The 23,417-nt window shown below is 40.0% G+C and overlaps 3 protein-coding genes across 5 annotated transcripts; all 3 read left to right on the forward strand.

Moving 5' to 3' along the window:
- The first annotated feature begins 1,807 nt into the window (after positions 1–1,807).
- On the forward strand, positions 1,808–9,462 carry nfe2l3 (nfe2 like bZIP transcription factor 3). The gene is made up of 5 exons (XM_062435508.1): positions 1,808–2,683; positions 4,595–4,675; positions 5,918–6,031; positions 6,223–6,700; positions 6,826–9,462. The coding sequence occupies exons 1-5, from the start codon at positions 2,165–2,167 to the stop codon at positions 7,596–7,598; spliced, it is 1,965 nt and encodes a 654-aa protein (XP_062291492.1). The 5' UTR covers positions 1,808–2,164; the 3' UTR covers positions 7,599–9,462.
- A 6-nt stretch (positions 9,463–9,468) lies between these two features.
- LOC133995995 (chromobox protein homolog 3-like) lies at positions 9,469–11,975 on the forward strand. Of its 2 annotated transcripts, none has more exons than XM_062435510.1 (5): positions 9,469–9,545; positions 10,443–10,596; positions 10,827–10,983; positions 11,289–11,383; positions 11,620–11,975. In XM_062435510.1, exons 2-5 carry the CDS (start codon positions 10,451–10,453, stop codon positions 11,744–11,746), a joined length of 525 nt encoding a protein of 174 aa, XP_062291494.1. In that variant the 5' UTR covers positions 9,469–9,545; positions 10,443–10,450; the 3' UTR covers positions 11,747–11,975. The 2 variants fall into 2 exon arrangements, with proteins under 2 accessions (XP_062291494.1, XP_062291493.1); XM_062435509.1 differs by lacking the exon at positions 9,469–9,545 and adding an exon at positions 9,582–9,749.
- Positions 11,976–13,861: 1,886 nt separating this feature from the next.
- Positions 13,862–18,950, forward strand: LOC133995996 (sorting nexin-10A-like). 2 transcript variants are annotated; one of them, XM_062435511.1, is made up of 7 exons: positions 13,862–14,255; positions 17,230–17,277; positions 17,444–17,530; positions 17,622–17,722; positions 17,813–17,911; positions 18,093–18,287; positions 18,379–18,950. In XM_062435511.1, the coding sequence occupies exons 2-7, from the start codon at positions 17,245–17,247 to the stop codon at positions 18,452–18,454; spliced, it is 591 nt and encodes a 196-aa protein (XP_062291495.1). In that variant the 5' UTR covers positions 13,862–14,255; positions 17,230–17,244; the 3' UTR covers positions 18,455–18,950. The 2 variants fall into 2 exon arrangements, with proteins under 2 accessions (XP_062291495.1, XP_062291497.1); XM_062435513.1 differs by lacking the exon at positions 13,862–14,255 and adding an exon at positions 14,293–15,710.
- The last annotated feature ends 4,467 nt before the right edge of the window (positions 18,951–23,417 follow it).

Here is a 23,417-nt window from a genome sequence, read left to right on the forward strand (position 1 = left end):
TGGGATGCCATCCCACAGCAGTGTGTGACCAGGCTGGTGACCAGCATGAGGAGGAGGTACCAGGCTCTTGTGGTTGTGTATGATTCTTCCACACACTACTGAGGCTGCTGTTTGTTAAATGAATAAATTGTTAAATTGACAATAAGTCTGGTTTCTTCCGACTTCAGTCATCCAATTCATCAAACAACACCAAACAAGAAAACAAATTTCCTTACTTTTTGTGCTATGTTTATTTTTGTGTTTAATCTTATAGGGTGTATAACCACAGAGTTGGGAAAGTTACTTAGGGAAATGCAATAGGTTACAGATTACTAGTTACTCTATTTAAAATGTGGCAAGTAATGTAACTATTTCAATTATTTAATGAAAGTAATGTTATTATATTTGATTACTTTTCTAATTTTCTAATGATTGTTTTCAACTGTTAGCGTAAGTGTACTCATCAAGCCCACCAAAATCTAAGTTGAGGTGTTTTTCATGGATACTGACATGATTTATAAATTACATCATTTCATATAAAGCAAGATTTATGTCTTAATGTATTCATTAGTTCATGTAGATTTTGGAATATAAAATAGATTCAAATAAATTAATTAATCAAAAGTCTGGCATGGGCTTAATTGGTACAGTAACACAATTTAAGCCCATGTGTGCTCCAAATAAGCCCATGTAATGATCAATAAAAATATTAATTTCAAAGAATTAAAAACAGCAATATATGTATTCAGTAACATGTTAAATATTAAAAATGAGGGAAATAACCTCCACCAGATGTAACCCCCTTTGTAATCATCAACGTTTTCATAAGTAGCTGTCATTCAATTACACATTTGTTTCTCAGTAACTGTAACAGATTAAAGTTGTATTTATTTTGTAATTAAATTATGTAACGCTGTTACATGTAACTAGTTACTCCCCAACACTGCCACAGACCCATGACAAGGAACACTCAAATCCACCAGATTTAACTGTTGATGGCAAAAGTTTACCCCCTTTCCTCATGAATGGTGGTCCTAAAAAATATTTAGATCCTTTAATTGTGTAAAAGTATTAATATACAATGTAAATGTTCTCTGTTAAAAGTTGTTTTTTTAAAAAGTATTAAATATTGCAAAATCCCCTTTAATATCTAATTATGTAGAATGGCCCCTTTTTAAGGTGCTACATTATTATATAATATATAATTGGACTATTCTTGCTGATGTTGTGTAAGAAACATTTCCATATTGAAATTGGTAAAGGTGGAGCTTATTCAATTTATTTAATCTATAACAAAACAAAGGCTATAACCTGATATGATTTGAAAGAATATGTAATCTGAAAAGTAACTAAACTATGTAGCATCAGATGTCCGATTGGTGAGGTGTTTTGAAGATATTCCCTCTGTTTGGAGTCAGAGTAAACAAGTTCAAAGTGTAATTCAGAGACAGACCTCTAGGCCAAACATAGACAAATGCAGGTCAGTAGAACAAACGTCCCGGAACTGCAACCTAGTTTACGTTGCTCAGAAATCCCTTTGAAATCAACAAACTTCTGGATGTAAGAAGTTACTGGGTCAAAGAAGTATCGGATATATAGTGTTTCTGAAGTGATATCAGTGTAATTTCTGCAGTTTTTCGTGTAAATAATGTGTGTAGTTATGTTCAGGGTGGGCACTGGCAGTGGTTACCATCTGTCTCTTGCTTTCATTGGTCAAGAATATAACTGTCATGCTTCTTGTCCAATCAGGTGTTGTTGCGGTCAAAGCGGTGGACCAATCAGCATGAGTTATGCAAATCATGAAGTGAAGTTCCCTCAGTAGCAGCACTCTACTGTGACAGCATTTAGCTTGACCGATATTATTATTTCTGTTTAATTAGCAAAGTTAGCGAGGTTTTGATAGCTATATACCACGGAAGAACCATTTCTCCGTTGCAAGGGATTGAAAGGCGGCGTTTTCGCTATGTTTGTTCCAAGAGCTTTCCGTTAACTGGTAATTAAAGCTGGTGGCTAACAGCTAGCATAACGTTAGCTATCCAACGATTTCGCCGGTACAGGCGGACCTCTTTGTCTGACAGGGGAAGGCGTGCTCTTTTGTTAGGCTTTTCCCCTTTGTCCATACGGGAAAGAGGAACTGTTAGGTCAGGATTTCGCAATTAACTGCAGCTCTAAACGTGTTTAGAAAATGCAAATCGCTAAAAAATACTTCACAGAAGGCCTGATTCAATTGACAATCTTGCTCAGTTTGATTGGAGTTCGTGTGGATCTCGACAGCTACTTAAGCGGCTATTATTCGCCTCTGATAGAGATTAACTTGGGTCCTAGCTCAGCCTACACCCAGACACCCTTTCATAATTTGAGAGACACTCTTGACGGATACAGCGTGCACCCAAAATGTCCCGAGTTGGACTATTTCTTCGCAAGTCGTCGGCTACTAGACGAAGTGAGGGCTCTTGGCTCCCCACGGTTCCCCACTCAGTTGAATGCATGGCTGGTGCACCAAGTGTCTGCCACTGACAAGGCTGACTGTGGGCATCCTTCAACCAGTAACGACAGCACTGACACTAGCCCAGGACTGGAAAGCTCCGGGTATGAAACCAGTGATGACAGTGAACACCTGCCCAGTGGCCAGGAGCTGTGCCAAACAACCCCTCAAGTCGGACAAGGGCCTTGTAACGGTGGAGCCTGTGGGTTTCTGAAAGAGGCAAGTGTGTGTGTGCAATTTAACAGAAGTTAAACAGACTTTACTGCTAACTAATCTATGTGATCAGGGACGTTGCTTTGCCAACTAAAATAGTTAATGAAATAGTGTCACAACTTCCTCACTGGTTAACTGAACAGCCAATGTTTTCCTTAGCTAACTAGCAGCACTAATCCATGTTATACAAAAATGGGTTTCTATCCAACAAGTTACTTATTATGTTGTAACATTTCCTGGTGCACCAGTGAATAGGGCAAAACAATGTGATAACCTAATCTATTGGCAAATCTTAAAATCTGCTCTCACTTTCACTTTGTGTGACTCAATCAGGCCTGTGCCACAACATGCAACATGATGATATAGTCTGGCAATGCTTTCCTACTTAGTTTAAGGGGCTTACATGCATACATTCAAGTCATTTTAACAACACTGAACTGGTTAAGTTAAATAGCTATCTAATCCATAGCATTAGTTATACAGACTGTCATGTACAGCATCACATGTGTTTGATGTACAGTGTTCAGCCAACTGTCTACTGCACCTGTCACTCTTCTTGTCACATTAAGCCTCCTTTGAATAGTTAGGACAATAGAATTAACTTCACAAATAAGTCTCTAAGAAGACCAGTCTATTGGGTGAGAACACAGCTGTAAAACCACCATTTGCCTAGAGATATGGGTTCACTCACACTCTGTTGTTGTTTTTGTTGAAACCTTTCATAAAAACACCTGTTTTTTTCATATTCAGTGTAGCTGTCACCTGTTACATGTGACTTCCATCAAGTGTTACAAGACTTAAATCACACCCAAACTGTTATCTTCAGTTCTCCAAGTGAGCGATCCAGTCTTTCTAGCTCAGGCTAAACAGCTGCCTCGTGGATGTTATGTCCTGAGGGCAGTTGATGTCGCCAATTGTGTAACTATATCCCCTTTCTTCAGGCTCAACCGCCAGCTGTGGGCCTTGAGAGGTGGAAAAGTGAGGCTTAGACCCACACCCTGTTTGCTTACACAAAAGTGGTGGTCCATACTTGAATGCTACCCCCTCCCAGGGTTCTTTTTCACATGGATAATGTGATGTTGACACATCTTTTATTCTTCACCCCGTCTTTTGTAAAAGAAAATAAGTAATAGCTTTACTGCTTGTAGGGCAAAATGTTGTGTTTTGTGGAAATATAATGCTTAAAAGGAGAGAACTACAGCTGTCATATTTGAAAGTAAAACTTAGTAACGATCTACATTGACGGGGCCATATCAAGCTGGAAAAGCTGCTCCAGAAGAGGTTGACATGCTCAGACAGAACTAGGTTGGTGCAGAGTACAGTTTGTCTTATTTTTGCCTTTAGCATTAACGTAAAATCAGATACAGCAATCATTTTCCTTTCAGAACAAGTAAGGATCTGCAAAGGTATATATGCCGTCCTCTAATATCAGATAAGCATAGAAACACATTTTCTGCATGAGTGTGGAGATGAGAATGAAGAATGTACATGGCAGACAGCAGGTAACCTACATTATTGCTGCACTTGTGGAAATGTCTTACAACTAGATGGGTTAGATAATCTCTGAGGGCTGTTAGTCTTACTGTTATATATATTAAAGACTTTAAACTTCACTTGCATACACAAATGTACCAGCTCACACATTTCTAATGTGTGCCAAACGGCCCTGACCACAGTTGGCAGGATAACAAAAACAGTTAAATGTTGACCCAATCAGTTCATTGGGTTTCTGTTCCTTCTACACTTACGACTGGTTATTAAAACAAACGCTTTCTCTGTCAGAACAAAACAAAAATGTAACTAATCCTGTAATACATTTTTCCGCTTTCCCTATTCTTCTATTTTGAGTCCTTTCACACTCTTACCCACTAACCAATTGTTCCCTTTCTCACCATTTGTCTGTCTTTGCCTAACCAGGACAATGATGCCAAAGTTAAAGAGGAGGAGGAACCTGCCCCACTCACTCAGCTGGCTCACAGTTCCACACTGGAACAAGAGGTATGAGCAGGGTCAGAGTTGTCTTCAATTATTGCTGTATATCAGGGGTATATAAGTCCAGTTTGTGAAAATTTCCTCAAGTGAAGGTCCAGAACATCATAATAGTTTTTTTCAGTACCTTGAAGTAGCATTGTAGTTGCATCAGCATCTGTGTCTAGTGTGTAGATTGTAGACTCTCAAATAAATACAGTAGAATTCATTTATTAGTAATTACACTCAACTTGTGGGATTCGAATGAATAATAAAATACATAAGAATAAGAATGAAAAAGCACAAGATATATTTCTTTTATATCAAATAAAGATGGCATTTTGAAATAAAGTGCATTACAGAAAGCCTTTGATTATGCTACTTAAAGTGCTTAGTTTTAGAAAAATAAAAAATAATCCCTTTTTACTTTTAAACTTAACTTAAACCATAAGCTTAATTTCACATCTAATAACTTAATAACAAAACATCTCGACACATAAACTCTGTGTGTATCTCACTGACAGTCGAGTCTCTCTACATGTCCAAATGCATAGATTTGATTGGCTGATTAGCGTCATTTGAGAATATTGGCTATGCACAGTGGTCTGTGAGTTTCCAAGGGCCGCTCCACTTGTACCGTAATAGCTGGAGAAGCCACACCCATTAAAATAGAAACGCTCGGACAAAATTTAACAATCCTCAGTATTTCATCAGTTACAGGTCCAGGTCCGGGTCCGGGTCCGGATATGACGGCATAGAGGTCTGGATCCGGACCACAATCCACCTATTAGTGACTTCTGCTGTATATGATTGAATGTGTTGCAAATTGCATCTATGTGCCTTTTTCCCACATTGACAGTGTTGTGCAGTTTATCATAAAACATGTCACATTTTCATGAAATTTACAGTCACATGGCTCTTGTTGAAAAATACTTTGTACCTATTTTTAATCAGAAAATCTAATTTTCACATGACTTCACTCAATGTGCACCACTCTGCTGATGGCAGTGCTGTTTGGTGATATCATACAAGATAAGGAATGGTGAAGCACAGTAATAATTGTAAACCTCACAAGTAACCACTTCAGTTTTAGTTCCTAAAAATCTGTACATATATAATATTTAATTTCAAGTGTTCCTCCTTTATTTTATATGTCATCTTTAATCTTTTACTTGATATGAATTAAACTCAGACACAAACGCTTGAATTGATTCTGGAGTCATAAACATGGCAACAAAACATGCCACTAACTGTAATTTTTGTCTATTTTAGAGCCTGCTTGAGAGCATCAGTACACTGTCTGATCCAGCACAGCTCCCTCCCCCAACCACTGATGTTGACCAGCATTGGAGCCATTTACTCTCGCTGTCTGTCACAGACCTTGAAGTAAGTTGTCTGTGTATGTTTATTTCAGGTGCCTGATAATAACTTTTACACAAGGCTTAATATCTGCTTGTAAAGAGTAAATCGGACATATGGGCCAGGAACTATCAATTTGTTACTACAAAGAGTTTCAGTGCCCCATGATGGTCTACAATGTTATATTGAGTAAAGTGAAATGTTTGTTTTGTGTGTAGGAGTTGGATTCCCTTGTTACTGACCGTCTGTCAGACATCAACACAGACATCGCCAGCGCCATCAGCCAGGATGTCAGTTTGCATGATGCCATGGTAACCAATGCTGGAGCCTTTGGTGTGACATTGGAGAGAGCTGACACCAGGCCAGTCAGCCAACAGCAAAGAACCCTCTTTCGCTTGGAATCCACTGGCTCCTCACAATCAAACGCTTCATCAGGGATGGCCACGGGCCTGGCTGCGCTCCCCTTCGCCTCAGTGTGTAACTTAACTAGCAATGTGTCATCACAAAGTGAACTGGGTGATTGTCTGGATGAGGCAGTTTTTGACCAGATCAATCAACTGGGTTTGGAGGGCTTGGACACCATTGACAGCCAGCTGTTGAGCGGTTTGGAGAGCATCGACCCACAGGTCCTCGAGGACTTGGATTCAGACTCTGGTCTCTCCTTGGAGAGCAGCTCTGGAGGTCCAGTCTCCCCAGGTTGGTTCATTTTAATACATGCGCTTAAGGGCTAAATATCTTTTATAGACTTGTGGAGCAAATAAATTGTTGGTGTGTGTGTGTGTATATATACTAATAAAATAATTAACTCTTCACTCATCCAGGCTCTTCTGAGATGTCATCATCATCTAGTTCATACTGTGAAGATGAGTGTGGAGCTACAGGCTACAGCAGCGAGGTGGATTCAGTCCCCCCTAAAGGCATCATGGACTACACCACAACGTGGTCACCTGTGGATCTGAGTGAGAGTGTGTGGCATGACCACAGCTACTCATCTCCTGCTTTTTTCAACCAACCATCAGTAACACTTCCCAGTAAAGGCATCAAAGAGGAACCTCTCAGCGATGATGACGGCTCATCCAGTTTAGAAGACAGGGAGCTGAGTCGGGATGAGCTGCGTGCCCGTGCCCTGTGCATCCCATTTTCTGTCCTACAGATTGTCAACATGCCCGTGGAGGAGTTTCTTGAGGTCCTTGACGGTCACGGCTTCTCCCCCGAGCAGGTGACACTCCTGAGGGACATCCGCAGGAGGGGGAAGAACAAACTGGCAGCACAAAACTGCCGCAAACGCAAACTAGATGCCATCACTGGGCTCCAGGAGGAGGTGGAAAGGCTGCAAGCTCAGAGGGACAGGTTACTGAGGGAGAAACAACTTACAGCAAAGACAATGGGTGCTGTGGGTCAGCAGATAGAGCAGCTCACCAGAGACGTCCTGGCCCGGCTGAGGGATGATTCCGGACAGCCCCTAAACCCAGAAAGATTCACCCTGCAGTGCGGGGCCAATGGGAGGGTTGTAGTTCAGCCTGTAAGAAGGCCCGCTGTCTCCACATCAACCAGCAACAAAACGGACAAGAGGAAGAAGGAGAAAAAGCAATGATGCAGTATTTACAGCTGAGACTTAAGCTTTTTAGGTTTTTGGATATCTCTGAACTTTCTTGCCTGACTCTGGTTTTGGGATCTCTGTTTTTGTTAAGTGTGTGTGGATTCACCGCTGTTGGGAGCCTAAAACAGCAAAAGCTGCAAAAAACAAAAACAAGCAAAAAAAAAAGAAAAAAGAAAGAAACTCAAACATGAATTAATAAAAATTCTCTGTAAATAAAAATTCTCACGGGAACAATGTAGCTTACACACTGGACATCCTTTGCTTATTAAAGATGGAGAAAGCACCCTGGGCATTTAAGGGAACAGCTAAGCTACAGGCGATGCTACCGGTCTCTTTTTGTGCCTGTTAACATTATAAAGTCATTGAATCTTAGCGTTTTTACAGACTGACAAAAGCATAGACAACCAGACATGTCTAAAAGTCAACATGGCCAACGATGTGACAGTTACCTGATGGAGATGGTGGAGGAGGATTGTGTTTGTTTGTTTTTATGTAGCTTTGCCTCTCAATGTATACATATACAGTACAAATTGGAGGTAAAAGATTGTATTTATTAAATTTTCTGACGTTCCTGTAATGCATATATGCATCATGAGACTGTCAAGGGCAGTATCGTTTTTTGTTTTCATAATGGCAACTTTATCTCAAAGTGGTAAGAATATTGGGACATTACATATCTAAAGTTTACAAATTAGTTTCAGATGTTTGAGGGTGTGTACTGTTCACTAGAAATATAAATTGAAATGCCACAAAACTAGATTTTGTTCGTTTCTTTATGTCTTGATGACATACAGTATACCAATGATTAAACTGACAAGGCCTTAATTTGCATTTGATAAGTGTTTTTGTTATTGTGTGTGTGTACATGATTCACAGATGCACATTATCATATCAAAAATGTTTTTGAGAGGCTACGCTTTTATGATTTGTATTAATATTGAATAATTGATTTCAAGCACAATTTGGCTTAATCCCTTCCTTTCACGTACTTAAGAGTTTTGGCAAAGTTATATTCTACCTCACGCCTTAGTTTATGTTATAGATTTTGGCAACATTTTAAAAAACCCTTTCAGGGGAACTTAAGTGCACTCAAAACTACAAATCCCCTCGTTATTAAAATGGCCCTGGATGGACCTTAAGTATCCCATTTAAAAAAACAAAAAGAAAAAAACAATCAACTCTATTGAATAGGATTGAATGTTGTTTGGATGTTGCTTTTTATGTATTTGAGATTATCTGAAAGAGTTGAATTAAGTATTTAGAGGTTGCCATCTTATTCATGATCTCTCCGCTTTATATAGTCAGTGAGTGAGTGAGTTAGATGGAGAGAGGTGCACAAAGTAGTTAATGGTGTGACTCATGAAGTATTTTTTCCCCTAGTCCCTCACATTTGTATTTCATTTTTCTGGTTTGACAAAGATTTTACTTTTCTGTTTGTATAAACTTCTAACTGTTTTTTGTTTTTTTTCCCTTTGTTGCTGGGGGCAGATGTTTTTGATTGCATGGTGATTGTTGAATGGTGATAGTATGATTTGCGTAGGGAATTGAAAATGCTCTTGCAGATATGGTTCTTTCTGATTAAAAAAACACAAACAAAACAAAAACAAATACTGTGGGTTTTTTTGGTTTTTTTTTTAGTGTCTCTTTTTTTTTAGCACCACGGTATCAGGTACATGAAAGTACCCTTTCTGAATAACAAACAGGGCATCCACAAGACAATCAGATCTTTTTGACGTTAAAAACCATAAAGCTAAGTCATAAACTTGAAAATAATAGTGATGAGGCTCTTTACGGTCTTGATGTGTGTGCCTTCTGATCTTAAAAAGAGCGAAGCGTGTTTTCCTACCAGGTTGCCGTAGAAGACCAGCCATTAGCTTTTGGCGCCTGCACAGTAGTGTCCCATACAGCGTTACGAGATAAATAGAGGAAGCGAACCGCGTGGTAAGGAGACATCACTCAACCAATTTCAGTTGTTTTTTTAAGCAAGCCGAAAAGCGTTACGCAGAAATAACTTGAATTACGCGCAACATAACGCAATACCTACATTTCACCGCTTGACCCAGATAAGGCAGCTCGGGCGTCGAAGTTGGGCATTGCATTTTAGGTAGCATACAATGCAGTTTGTGCAGAAACGCCGGAGCAGTGGTATAGTATTAAATCCTATTATTAAAACGGCTGCATTGTCACTTTATTGTAACTTAACTCATGTGTGTATTGCATTGTTTCGGCTACGTTATTGTCAGCTAGCTACGCGAACGAGAGTGCGGGGTTTACTCGTATCATTTGGGCCTTTAAAGGTTATTTGAGCGCTATTTTTGTCTTGTCGTGTTTTACGTTATTTTCACATTTAACGTGGTAGCGTAACAACATTAACTTCTGTGGTCCTCATTGTTGTTTCCTTGTTCCTCTCGTGTGACTCAACGTAGCATTGCAGGTGGCACTATTAAGTCAGCGTAATCCAGGCCTGAATGAATTAGCTGCAGGTAGCACGGCGGCTATACTACATTTCGTTATCTCATGATTTAACGAGCTTTAGCGTCTCACACGGCGCCTTTCTGATTTAGTTAGTAGCATTAAGCTAGTACCGATGTGCACGCTTTGTCATGTTGCTAAATGCCCGCGATTACTTCATAATGACAATAATATCAGTTACCACAATGAATTGCTTTATGGCCCATTTATCTGAGGATCATTTTTTTGCACAAGCTGCTAATGTGTTTTTCCTGTGTTTTGTGTACTTAATGTGGAAAGGAGCTTCTTCTTCAGGCATAGTACTGTGAATTATTTGGGTGGCATTGCAGAAATCTGTAAGTCCTAACACAATGTTCTCGTTTTTAGAGCACAACATGGGAAAGAAGCAGAATACCAAACCTAAGAAGGATTCACAGGATGCACAGGACGAACCTGAAGAGTTTGTTGTGGAAAAAGTGCTGGACCAACGTCTTGTAAATGGGAAAGTAGAGTTCTTCTTGAAGTGGAAAGGATTTACAGAGTGAGTTGCGTGGGACACCTGCCCCCCTCCCTGCTGAGCTGGAAGTGCTTCCCTGGTATGGGGTTGTGCTGTGCTTTTGTCCATAGTCATTTTGGTTGCATGAAGTTCCTGCGGTTCTGTATACAAACTAGTTTTCAAAAGTTTATTGTCTTTTTGCAGCTTTAAGGTTGGAAATCAATGTTAAGGGATGTTTAGAAATGCAAATGCTGATCCTGTTCCTGCTCGTTCAGTGCTGACAATACTTGGGAGCCAGAGGAGAACCTGGATTGCCCGGAGTTGATCTCAGCGTTTCTGGAAGCACAGAAGGAAGTAAAGGAGAAACCGGCTCCTGTGAAGAGGAAGGCGTCAACAGACGAGCCTGAAACCGCAGCCAAAAAGAAAGATGTGGTGAATACACTGTAGTTTCATATGCCTCTACAACCATCATCATTTTACCTGACACCTTTTTGAATCCCTCACTTGAGGACAGTTACTCAAAATTCAGACGATGATAGACCACATTACAGGCCGCTCAGTCCATCCCAAATTTTTTAAACAGCAGTTGCTATGGTTGACATATCTAACAATGATTTGGATTTTCATTCAAATGCAGCACCTACTGAGCCCAGAATCCGATGATTGTGTCTGAGTCAAAATTTACACTCATCTGTTTGTTTTTATATGCTACTTTTTTTTGTTCTCACCACTTAAAGGCTGAGAAACCACGAGGATTTGCAAGGAACCTCGAACCAGAAAGGATAATCGGTGCAACAGACAGCAGCGGGGAATTGATGTTCTTGATGAAATGGTGAGTAATAGTTAAATATCTGGTGCATTAAGCCATTTAATATTCCTATTAGTAAAGTAATTTTAATGTAAGATAATAATATGGCTTTTTTTACCCCTCAAAGACAAATAAAAAGTTGCACATGCAATAAAAAAGTCATGTTTGTCTAAAGTAACCTCCTAACATAAGGGGGGAAATGAGTAGTCTGGGCAGTGGTCCAAAGTTGCTATAAGATCTCTCTTCTCCTTTTGCTGCAGGAAAGATTCAGATGAAGCAGACTTGGTTCCGGCCCGCGAGGCCAACACGCGCTGCCCACAGGTGGTCATTACCTTCTACGAGGAAAGACTGACATGGCACTCCTGTCCAGAGGATGAAGCTCAGTAGTCCTTCCCTCTGGTCTCTGTAGTCCCTTGCACTACCTGCGCCCTTTTCCTCAGGACTGAATTTTCTCCTCTGGCTTGCCTTAGTTTTAGCTGTTAGTTATTTTTACAAGATGTTCCAACACTCTTTGTGTGACAGTCAAGGAGAGCTATGTCGTTCATAATAAGCTGAATTGATTGTGTGAGAGCTGATAAAGGTGTTGTTATGTATAATAAATTTGAGTCTTCCATTATCATATGATTATGATTGATGTTTTGGTAGTTTGGAAACCATGATGGTACCTGCCATCGTCCATATTCATTCCTGGCTAAATTTAATAAATTCTGAATTATTACTTTGGTATGTTTGCGTCGACCACAAGTTGTAACCATCTCAATCTGATGTAAGATGATGATTTTTAAAACTTTTTTTTTTTCACTTTAGTCCTAATATTCCGTTCTAAAAGTGTTTTGTATACTCGTTTTGTAAATATAGTTTGAAGTTCTAATAAAGGTTTTATGTGACCAAATTTCACTGCTGTATGTGTTGTGGTGAAAAGTTAAAAAAAGAACAATACAGATGAAGGCTAAACTATATAAGATCATCTATATTTTGCCATTTGATTTTGTTTAGATCTAGATAAACAACACATTCCGAAATGTTTTCTGTCAGTTCCTGGTAGAAAACTGGCAGGAGAGGAACTTAATGGTGTAGATGGTTAACCACATTCTGGACAGCATTTTTTCACTGACCCTTGAGGAGCCAAAGATCATTTTTCCACAATGTTTAATCTCAATTATTCATGTGTATTTTCTTTCCATCGCACATCAAAGGTCCAAGATTTTGACATTGAACAAAATATTTCTTCAGTTTGACTATTTGAAAAGTTACCATGTTCATTGAGTTACAGAAAATTTGAAAACTCAGCCCAGTGTCAGAAACTTTCTGTACCCTCCTATTAACTGCATGTGTTCATCGGATTTAAATGAATAGTTCTTTGTACATCTACATAAATTTAAAAACTGAGGAGCTTCCTAGATATGATGCATTGCCCCAATGTAATAATCAGACTAAGTGCCTTTTTACTTTTGAATGCAATTTTGAATTTACTTGTGACAGAAAAGCTTGAAAATTATGGGATTGCTACTTTTACTCGAGTACATACATTTCCGCCCAATCTGTCATATCGTATCATTAAAGCACCACCTACATAAGCTGAGATCATTAGTGATGTTCCTCAGTGTTGTTAGTTTATTTTGAGTCATGTCGCCAGATGGCATTGGTTAGTGTGGATAATGGTCTCATGACTGGCATTAGGGCATGGGAGATGGACTTTGGTCCCTTGTGCATTACAGTAGATGTTTCTATGGCAACTCAAGCAGAGGCAAATCCCTCACGGTACATCCCCAGGCTGCCAGGGCCTCTTCTAAAATGACTAAAAATGTTCTATATTTGTACCAAAAAGGAGTCTTACCCTAACCCCTATCATCAGATCCTTTTTTGTTATTTCAATATGGTTATGGCTATGACTGACTGATGCAGTGCACGTGTGGAAGAGTCTGGAAATTGAGGGACTTCTTACACTGGCTTGTAAGAAGCAGTGTGTGAAAAGTCTACAAATAACTATTTTCATGTCGGAGAAAGTGTGAAAAAGATCATCTAGTTTTATTCTTGTCATCTTTGTCACAGGACAACATCTTGATTAAGTCACACATCTAATCAGTGCAGCACAGTCATCACTTGTATAGAAATTTCCTCAGATCCCCATAAGTTTATAACATGATATTTTTTACAATGGAGAGGAGGCCCAACCCATGATCAGGCCCTCTGCAAAACAAATGTAAAACAGCTCTGTGTTTTATTTTTAAAAAATTGTTAAGAGACTGAAATACCAAGATGTCATCTATGGCTTTGTGTGGACAGTGAATGATAGTCGGCTATAGTCCAGTTCATGGGGCAATTTTCTGAGTCAGCACTTTTGGACTTCCACATATTGACCATAACCAGCCAATCAGATTTACCTAGACTTAAAAAAAAAGTTATTTTCCGACAGCTAATCCAAACAGTTGGAAAGTGAGCAACAGCCAGTGAAATACTGCTTACTTCACTCAAGATTAAAAAGCCTTTATATGCAAATGAGCAGACTTTAAGAGACTGAAATACCAAGATGTCATCTATGGCTTTGTGTGGACAGCGAATGATAGTTGGCTATAGTCCAGTTCATGGGGTAGTATACTGAGTCAGCACTTTTGGACTTCCACATATTGACCATAACCAGCCAATCAGATTTACCTAGACTTCAAAAAAAGTTATTTTCTGAGAGCTAATCCAAACAGTTGGAAAGTGAGCAACAGCCAGTGAAATACTGCTGACTTCACTCAAGATTAAAACGCCTTTATATGCAAATGAGCAGACTTTAACCTTCTTTAACATTTTTACCTGAGGTAGACTATTTGATATCCAGTCTCACTAGCTGTGTTTAGCTTTACTCCTGGGTTGGACAGGATTTTGGAATAGACTCCTGAGAACTTTGGTATGAACACTGTTTTTATTCTTCATTTCAGGCAATATGTGCATACATGACGATATCATTCTGTTGATTGTGTGGTGTAATATTTAGAGGAATATTGCTGCTGCAGAAAGAGCAAGAGTAACTTTGCTGGTATCAAACTAGGTGAAAGTGTAAAAGTAACTGATAGCAAGAATTGCCCAATTTAGATGTTGAGCTGATACTTTAGCAACTTGTGGAAATACTGAGTTGAGAGTGAGAATGTGAGTATATTGTAGTTTAAATTCACCTTAATGCATTTGAACAATACCTGAACAAGCTTCAGGTCGTTATGGCAGGCTGCACTCATCTCTTTTTCTCTTTACAAGAAATACTATATTTTGTGTGATCAGTGCCAACAAACTAGCTCAGCTACACGTTACACCCTGTAGAATGTAACATACTAGTAGCAGTAAATACAAGCTTTTAATTGTCGGATTTTCCAACAGTGGTGGATGACCTGAGCGGCACTCATTACTTTTTACACACTAGTTTTCCATGGCCAACCATGGACTGTTATCACATCAGCTTAAATTCTACTTGTCTGAGATGTCTTATCTTATCTTCTGGTGGTTCCCAGTGTGAGTAGTCTGGCTGTTGACTGAATAGGCAATGAATATGTTTAAAGATGCTAAATATTAACCTGATGTGGCTATGGCTGGTTACAAAGAACCATCTGAAAAGTCCTGAGAAACTGAAACTTTCAAAAAAAATACTTGGCGGGTGATTGTCTCTCACCTCTTACCTTGCGGGGCAGCTGGAACACGGGAGAGTCCTCATTAAGATGCTGATTGGTCCGTACTAAAGGTGGTTTGGACGTAACAAGATTAATTATCGCGTGATCTCATGATCTCGTGAATTCATCTGCCTTGTAAGCAAAGCCAAAAATTGTGTAAATATAGTCGTGCTGGGGAGGTTTAGGGTGGGTATTGAACATACATGTGATTTTATTACTTCATAAAGGAAACAAGTTTTCATTTTTATCATTGCATATACTCATTTTAAATTGAACTGACATTTTACAAATCAAAAGATGGATTTGCTTTCTTAGTATGTTATACTATTGAGTATGACACCTTAATTGGCAATAGCCAGTAAAAAAAAAAAAGAGAAAATAAATTTGAGTATTGATGGTGAATTTAATATCTTGTATTATTTCAGGTCACAGTTCACCTTCTCAGACCAGGTGATACCATTTAAACCAATCCTCCCCAATTAAGGCGCAGGTGTGCATTAACGACACACCTAGCACTCATCCCTCATTGTGTCTGCTTGTTTTTTACGACTTTTTATTTTACGTTTTTATGTTTTAACGTCGTGGTCAACCCGTGGCAGAAAAGGCGTGAACAAACTTCGAGCCAGAGGTCACACTCAGTGGTTAGCAGTTAGTATTAACAGTAATTCAGTCCGCACAAAGTTGAGACCAGGAGGGAGAGAAAGGTAGGCACGAACTGGAATTAAGATTAGAAATGGATTCTGTTTTTGTTTTGTTTTCTGTTCGGTTGCAGACGTTTTTTTGTTTGTTTTTTGGGTGGTTTTTGTTTGTTTTAGCGCCGAAACTATTTTCCTCTTTCTAAAATGCAGTAGAAACTCTCCATTACTTTGAATGGCACAGTACAGCAGTGCTCTTATTCTAACAGTGATACTAGTTTAAATAGTCCTAAACCTTACTTATTTTTAAAATTAGTTTTTAAAGTATTGCTTGTAATTCTGTGTATTAATGGAAAGGTTATTGTTCATTGGGTATTTATTTTAGGTGTAATTGTTTTAAAAAGTATCTCAAATTGTGATGACCTCTGTTTTCAAACTCCAGGTTGGCTGTTCAGTTCTTGTTTCAACCTGTCAAAGTCCTGGATCAGAGCTAGAAAATTACATATTTTGGTCATAAATCAGTTTCATTCCACTTACTGTACTTAACTGCTGCCTAAAGCAAATAACAATATTATGTAACCCATAATGTCTCATTGGTCCCTGTGGGAAAAAGTATACCTTCTCTCACATGCTGCTGTTGAGGTTTTACTTGCAGAATCCTTTTGACCCCATTTCGCTTGAGATTATGAGGAAATTTTCTGTAAACAGCAGTGATTTGTTTTTTTCTTTTAGGGTCTGGCAGATCATTATACAGCATTGCTACCCTAAAGCAACAATACATTGTCATGAACAGGAGCATCCAGTCTGTAGGAAACCTAATCGCAGGATATATTCAATGCAATTAGTCTATAAATGTGATTTCACTGGAGCTTGGTTCAGAGTCACTCTCTGAGATGGCCTTACACACATGCTCAAATGTTGTTAGTGCTTATTGATTAAACCTGCTTGGACTCAAGGCTTGTAAATGGCATGTGTCTCATTAGGGTGTCAAGGGGCAAATGGTCCAACATATGTTGCTTTGCATGTCAGTGAGGGAACAATAGTATCAATATGACATGTTTGAACATCTATTTGCCAGTGCTTCAACATTTTTTCTTTGAAATATTACAATACTTGCTGCTAAATTTATTGTATGAATGGGCAAATAGATGGTTGACCTCTATGTATGCCTATTCTGTCCCAGAAAATGATTTCTTCTAGTTTTTCAATCCTGTTGTGGTGAATGATATTAAGGTCTTTATAGCTGAGACCTCCCCCCCCCCCCACAGGCTAAATCCCGCTCCTTTGCTTTTTGTTCCCCTTTATGCATCAGCTCAGATTGTACTTTTGAGACCGTTAAGAATTATTTGGCAGCCAGGCCTCTGCTTACCAAACAAACCATCCACTGAAACTCAAAGAGCCAAAGTGTTACTTCATGCAGAAGAATGAAATCATGTTTGAGCCTAAATAAGCTGGGGGTTTTTAAATGGTCTTTTACTCTGTAGTCATCATGACACAGGCTCTTTTAGTTTCATGCTTAGACATGTGCAAGTTGGAAAAGATCAGTCTTTCTGTTCAACACTCTTATTTGTTCCTGTGTGTCTTGCAGATTCTTGTTCCTACTATGGACAGTATGCTTGACAGTCTCTCAAAAACTGTAAGTAGTCAAGTATGCTTCTCCTGTTTGACTTTGCAGTTGCGACTATGTGGCACTTTGGTAATATTTTACGTTAAAGACTAGTAGAAAATAGTTTTTCTAAAAGACAATGCATGCACATCCTGCTCTAAAGCAATGAAAACCTGTTATGTTTTTAACCTGGCAGGAGTTTATCAGCATTTGTGTTCGGGATCCAAGGTTCCATAGAGATGACCTCTGGCACCAGTATGTCGACTATGAAATCTGTTTACATGTGAGTGTCACTTGAATAAAAGCTCAAAGATATCTTTGTTTTGAAGCTTAAGTTGCATTATTCTGTTGAACTGAGGTCTCTCTCTTTTCAGACCAATAGCATGTGTTTCCGAAAGAAGACTTCCTGCGTGAGGCGGCGTTACAGTGACTTTGTTTGGCTGCGTCACTGCTTGGAACGGAATGCTTTGATCATGTAAGTTCACACCCCAGATATTTATCTATTTTATATGTGGTATTTTTCTTGAATTAATCAGATTTCTGAGATTTTGTTTTTTTTGTCTAGAGAAATGCCCAAGTTGCCACCCTGGAACCCATTCTTCAGTCTAAGGAACACAGACCAGGTCACCCAGAGGATGAAGGGCCTGCAGGAGTTTTTAGAAATGTGAGTTGCCGCCCACCCCCCACCCCCCTTCTCAAACCTCCAGAGGCTGTTAAAGAACATCTGTTGCAGCATGAGTTTGGTGGGACTTGAAACTGACTTTGAACACGTTTGCACTGTTCTATCTTCACTCATCTTAGTTCACTGTTAGGCATTGTCTCATTAAATATCCTTTCTTCTTTAGTGTTCTTCGTACGCCATTGTTATTATCAGACAGTCGACTCCACCTGTTCCTGCAGTCAGACCTCAGCCTTACAAAGATAGAGAGGTGTGCTCTTGGTAAGACCAGGTACACTGTGGCTGAAGCCGTACAGCGTTCCAGCAGCGGTTACATCAGTAGGTTAGAGGACAAGGCCTCTTGTGACTCTGACTGTGAAAGGTATGAGCCTAGACAGCAATGGTTCACATTTGAAATATTTTTTGGGTCAGTTTAATGAATTGACACTAAATTTCCCCTTTTCCCCTCACAGCTCTTCATCGTCGGGCTTGGGGCTAAGTGTGGACACTACAATGCCAGGAAGCCCCCCCCCGTTCTTGGAGTCCTGATAGTCATTCAGCTGTCTTCCAGGGGCCCCCAACAAAGAACAACTCATTGAGCCCTGAGGCACAGGAGATGGACTTACCCACCTCTGTTTCTGTTTGGACAAAGATAATCTATATATATCAATTTATTTATATTTCATGGAGGTAATGTCTGTCTTAGTTAACCTTCCAAAGAGCAAAAAGATTTTACTTGTTTGCTTCACTACTCCCCTTAAATTTGTTTTCTTTTTTAATATGCTTTAGTTTTCTCATAAAGCGATACCTTTGTCATTTAATTCAGCGTGTACTTAAAAAAATATGTTTTTAAAAAAAAATGTATAGAATACATATTGGTAAATTCTTAAATTTGTTTTGTATATGTATATTTTTATCTGCACTGAAGCTGTACTGAGGTTAGCAAGGGATGTTTTGAATTGTTAGACAGGTTTTTTTTTAAATATTTGAGAATACTTTTATGACTTATTAATGGATGAATAAACTGTCTTTTGTTTTTTTTGAAGAAAAACAACTTACTCCTCGTTCATTGAATGTTTCATCTAATTGAGTTTGGCCGAATTTTAAGTGCCAGGGTTTGTTTTCTTCATCTGACCTGCATCTCTTGATGTACATTTTACAACAGTGCATGACTGTTGCACTAACAGCCCAGTAGAGGGAGTGTAGACATCATAGGACCTCGAGCTGAGTAAATAACAGTTCTGGGAATCGAGGTTCACAGTGTTGATAAAGTTGCTATGGGGGTCATGTACTATCACTGTAAAACTTTGCTATCTTACGAAGCGGTGTCCATGCAGAACTAGTGGATGGATTGAAGTTGTACTGGGCTTGAGAAATATGTAGGGAAAATTAGAGACTGGTGTGTGATATGTCTCAAGTTACTTCCCTGGGAGTCTGAACAATGTAAAACATCCAGTGGTGGTTTGATCACAAGCAAATCCTATGAATTTCACTGGCTTGTTAGAAATCTGCCATGCGTCTCTAGGGACAGGGATACATGGGACTATTAAATCTTTGTGTATATAACCGCCACTATTTAGTTGCCAGTTTATTTGGTACAACTGGCCAAATCTAATGTGATCTAACATAAATCCTTACAACAAATCCTACCTCAATCAAACCTTTTGGTGAAACAGAGTTCAGAGATGTAATTTAAATCTAAAGTAAAAATGACCACAAATTCAAATCAACACCCAAACTTTCAACAACTGAACACTATAAGCTAACCTTTCTTCAGGCCTGTTGTGTTACTCTATTAGTTTTAGGTTTATCAAATGAACTGGTACCAGGGTGTATGTGACAAACAGCAGTAACATTTCTGCCAGTCTTCTTGCCCTCCGCTATACTCTTTATGATCTGGAATCCCTCTTGATATTAGAGGTTCTTGTAAATGTACCACATCTACAATCTAAGTGTGTGTATGTTAGATTTTAAGCATCTTCAGTGTTTGAATATTGACAAGTAGAGGTCATATTTCAGCCCCAAGTCATAGCTTTCCCAAGTGAGATGGCCTAATATAAGGAAGACAGCAAGTTAATTTAACTATTACAGACTACTCCTGGGAATCACCTGCAAGAAACAAGATGGCCTCAAACTCTGTGGGTGGGATTGGGGGGCACTGTAGAAGTGTTGGACAGTCCTGTAAATTGAAAGCTGATGAAAGAAGTGAAGGCTCATTAAAGGAGACAGCAGCTGTCCCCCAACCCCCTCCCTCCGCCAGTGGCTGGACTGACATGGGCCAGCCCAACAGTAAACCTGGCCTGTCCCGCATCTCTGTCCTCTTCTCTCCTTCCCCTGGATGGTGCTGTCTCCCTCTGCGCACAAGCCATAATGAAGCTGTCACAGACTTCACACACCAGCCACTGAGCTGTATTCACACAGCAAACACAGAGCGCACACATATCTGCGTGTCTGAAAACACACTGACAGCTGTGAACACAAACACACACACGGGCATACACTGGTGGGAAAGCTGCGGATGAATGAGCATTTTCTCTTTTCCTCATCCTCTGTCATTTTCCAAGTCCCACTGGTTTGTGGTTGGACCTCTCCATCTCTGTTTGCTGTTAAGGTTGACCTTATCAAAGTACCCCATGACAGGCACGCAGCACGACACACACACACACACACACATAGTCACACACACACTGTTTGGTTCAGAGCCAGTCAATTTCCTGACAAAATGAAATGCAACTGCAAGTGGCGATCTTGTGTTTGTGTGTACATGCATGCATCTGCCATTTTATAGTTGAGAACATCTAGCATTTGGATATTGAGTATTCACGGTACATGTCTATTTCAGCTCTGTAATTTATAACTCAATTTCCAGTGTGCATTGATGCGCTTCATACCTCCAAAACACCAAACAAAGCCCCAACCCAATTGTATTTCAAAGCAATTAGGGTGTCCACTGAGTTGTGAACGGACCACGATGCAGTGGCTCTGGGCCCCTGTGATATTTTTAATTGTTAATTTTCTGTCACATTAGTCAACTTCAGTGCCTCTGGACAGGTGACCGAGCTCCTATAGGCAACACATATAATGACACAGAACATATTCTCAGTTTTTTGATGTGGCATAGTTGGTGGGATTTTATGTGTAGGCGAAAAGGTTCTGCTGTATTTGATGAGTTAAATGACGAGAGGGTATATCATATTTACGGCTGTTTTATGGAAGGAATCTTTCTAATGCTTTTCAATATACGTAGTGGCCGTCAATATTAGTATTAGTTTATGAGTCCAAATTATTAGCTCATTTAGACTTTCACCTGAAGCCACCACAGGGAATGTCTTCACCTCCTTGACCCTACAAAAGCCAACAATGGCAAAATCCATATGAGCAATTACCCTGTGTACCTCTCACCCCGGCCCTGTGCTTCATTTTTGCACCATTCGTGTCTTTCCATCACTCTTGCTCTTAGTTCTCTCTTTCATTTTCCTCCTCTCTCTCAATCCTCATAATCACTCTGTAGGCTGCTAAGTTAATTGGCTGTTCTATTTTGTGTTTTTTTTTTCTGCTGACACTGCAGGCCTGGCTTACTGTACCTCAGCTGTCTAACTGTTGAGAAAGGAGGCCCGGGTCTCGACCTCGCAGCCAACTCCCCTTCCTCACTACTCTCTATTGCGCCGGGCAAGTGTGGGGTCAGAGGTGACGACTTGCATTGTATTTGTGATTATTACCTCTAAAGTGCTATTGCATAGAGCATCATTAAAAGTCAATGCATCTCCCTCTCCCTCTTCTTTTCCCACCCTTACCATTGCACACCTAAAACATACACACACACACATACACACACACACACACACACTCACACATACTCATTTAGCACGCACTCCGCACATCGTCAGCCATTTAACAGCTAAAATACGACCCGTGTGCAGATAAATGTCACAGGGCCATCTATCTGGGAGTGTTAAAAGTCGGCTAATGGAGATGACATATTAGCGGCCCAAATGACTGCCATAAAAACTCCCACCATACCTTGCAGCGCCACCAGGCCACTGTGACTGCAATAGGATACAGCCCTGGCACTGCAACTATCTGTTCACAGGAGGAAGGTGAGGAATGGAGAGTGATGTCATATGTCATATCTGGATGGAGTCCTTTTGATTTAATAAATTCTGTCCATTCGGTTGAAGCAGCCTTTGTGTGTGTGTGTGTGTGTGTGTGCGTGTGTGTGTGTTTGTGTGTGTGTGTGTGTGTGTGTGTGTGTGTGTGTGTGTGTGTGTGTGTATGTAAAACAGATGTAGCTTATTTACTGAGGGCTGTATTACACACAGACACTATACGTAACTCTACTGATGTAATGCTAATGACCTTTCACCTTTGACCTTTCATAGAGTAGCTGGTCAGAAATGATGGGCCAGGTCAGCTTTTCACATCGATGCCTGTGCATGTCAATAACAAAGCTGCCTTTACAATCAATACATTGCTCCAATCCCACTTGAAGAGCTTCTACAGGTATGTGTTCACCTCCTCTCCTCCTTCATTCTTTCTATCTCTTTATTAATTACCCTTCTCTATCCATGTGTGTCGTTCTCTCTCTGAGTGAATGGAGCAGTTGTAATTGCTTCTCTCTGGAGCAGTTAGAAGCAGCACAAAGGAACCGTATAGAAACCACATTTGCATTCAAGATGAGCTGAGATGGAGAGAGGGAGGGAGCATTGCCCTCCTGCCCTGTACTGAGCAGCTCCACTTACTCTCTTTCTCTCCCTCCTTCCTTCTCTCATCTATTGTCTCTCTCGTTCCATCCCTCCCTCCACCTTATCTACTCCCACCACCCCCACCTCCTCCCTTTCGCAGCATGACTCCCCTTGCATTGTCTTTCCAGAGAGTTCCAAGGTCGACAGGAGCTTGCTCATCAGAGCAGGGTATTGTACGCATAGCGCCGGTATGGACGGGCTAATTTGTGTGTGTGTGTGTGTGTGTGTGTGTGTGTGTGTGTGTGTGTGTGTGTGTGTGTGTGTGTGTGTGTGTGTGTTTGTGTATGTCCTGGAGCTTGCATATGTGAGCATATATGTATAGGAATAAGTGGTTGTCCAAGTGTGTATGTGTGTTTGTGTGTGTGCATGTGTGTAACTGTAATTTGTAATGGTTGGTAAAAAAAAGGGGGGATGAAGGAGGGGAGGCTGTAATTAATAACTCAAAAGCTCAGAATTGCAATTTTTTATAACCACCAATATCTCACCACCTCTCAGACCTATGCCATCACTCTCACTCACTCCTGTGGAGTACACACACACACACACACACACACACACACACACACACACACACACACACACACACACACACACACACACACACACACACACACAAACACACACACACACGCACACGCACACACACTAACTCCTGAGGGCTCTTCTTTTCTAGCTTGATAAGCATTCCTCGTTTGTTTCAGCATTTTGATCAATACAGTTAAAACGCCAAACCAAGCATAATTAGGTCTGAGATGGCTCCCACTGTGACT

This window comes from Scomber scombrus, chromosome 16 (assembly GCF_963691925.1).
Source record: "Scomber scombrus chromosome 16, fScoSco1.1, whole genome shotgun sequence".
Lineage (NCBI taxonomy): Eukaryota > Metazoa > Chordata > Actinopteri > Scombriformes > Scombridae > Scomber > Scomber scombrus.

What these genes read in the sequence shown, in the direction of transcription:
- nfe2l3 (XM_062435508.1), top strand. Translation starts at nt 2,165, where the DNA reads ATGCAAATCGCTAAAAAATACTTCACAGAAGGCCTGATTCAATTGACA. An exon ending in GTTCCACACTGGAACAAGAG is followed by an intron (nt 4,676 to 5,917) that starts GTATGAGCAGGG and finishes TGTCTATTTTAG; the next exon opens with AGCCTGCTTGAGAGCATCAG. An exon ending in TGTCTGTCACAGACCTTGAA is followed by an intron (nt 6,032 to 6,222) that starts GTAAGTTGTCTG and finishes TTTTGTGTGTAG; the next exon opens with GAGTTGGATTCCCTTGTTAC.
- LOC133995995 (XM_062435509.1), top strand. Translation starts at nt 9,719, where the DNA reads ATGCAGTTTGTGCAGAAACGCCGGAGCAGTG. An exon ending in GCAGAAACGCCGGAGCAGTG is followed by an intron (nt 9,750 to 10,442) that starts GTATAGTATTAA and finishes TCTCGTTTTTAG; the next exon opens with AGCACAACATGGGAAAGAAG. An exon ending in TTGATGTTCTTGATGAAATG is followed by an intron (nt 11,384 to 11,619) that starts GTGAGTAATAGT and finishes CTTTTGCTGCAG; the next exon opens with GAAAGATTCAGATGAAGCAG.
- LOC133995996 (XM_062435511.1), top strand. Translation starts at nt 17,245, where the DNA reads ATGGACAGTATGCTTGACAGTCTCTCAAAAACT. An exon ending in TTGACAGTCTCTCAAAAACT is followed by an intron (nt 17,278 to 17,443) that starts GTAAGTAGTCAA and finishes TTAACCTGGCAG; the next exon opens with GAGTTTATCAGCATTTGTGT. An exon ending in TGTGACTCTGACTGTGAAAG is followed by an intron (nt 18,288 to 18,378) that starts GTATGAGCCTAG and finishes TTCCCCTCACAG; the next exon opens with CTCTTCATCGTCGGGCTTGG.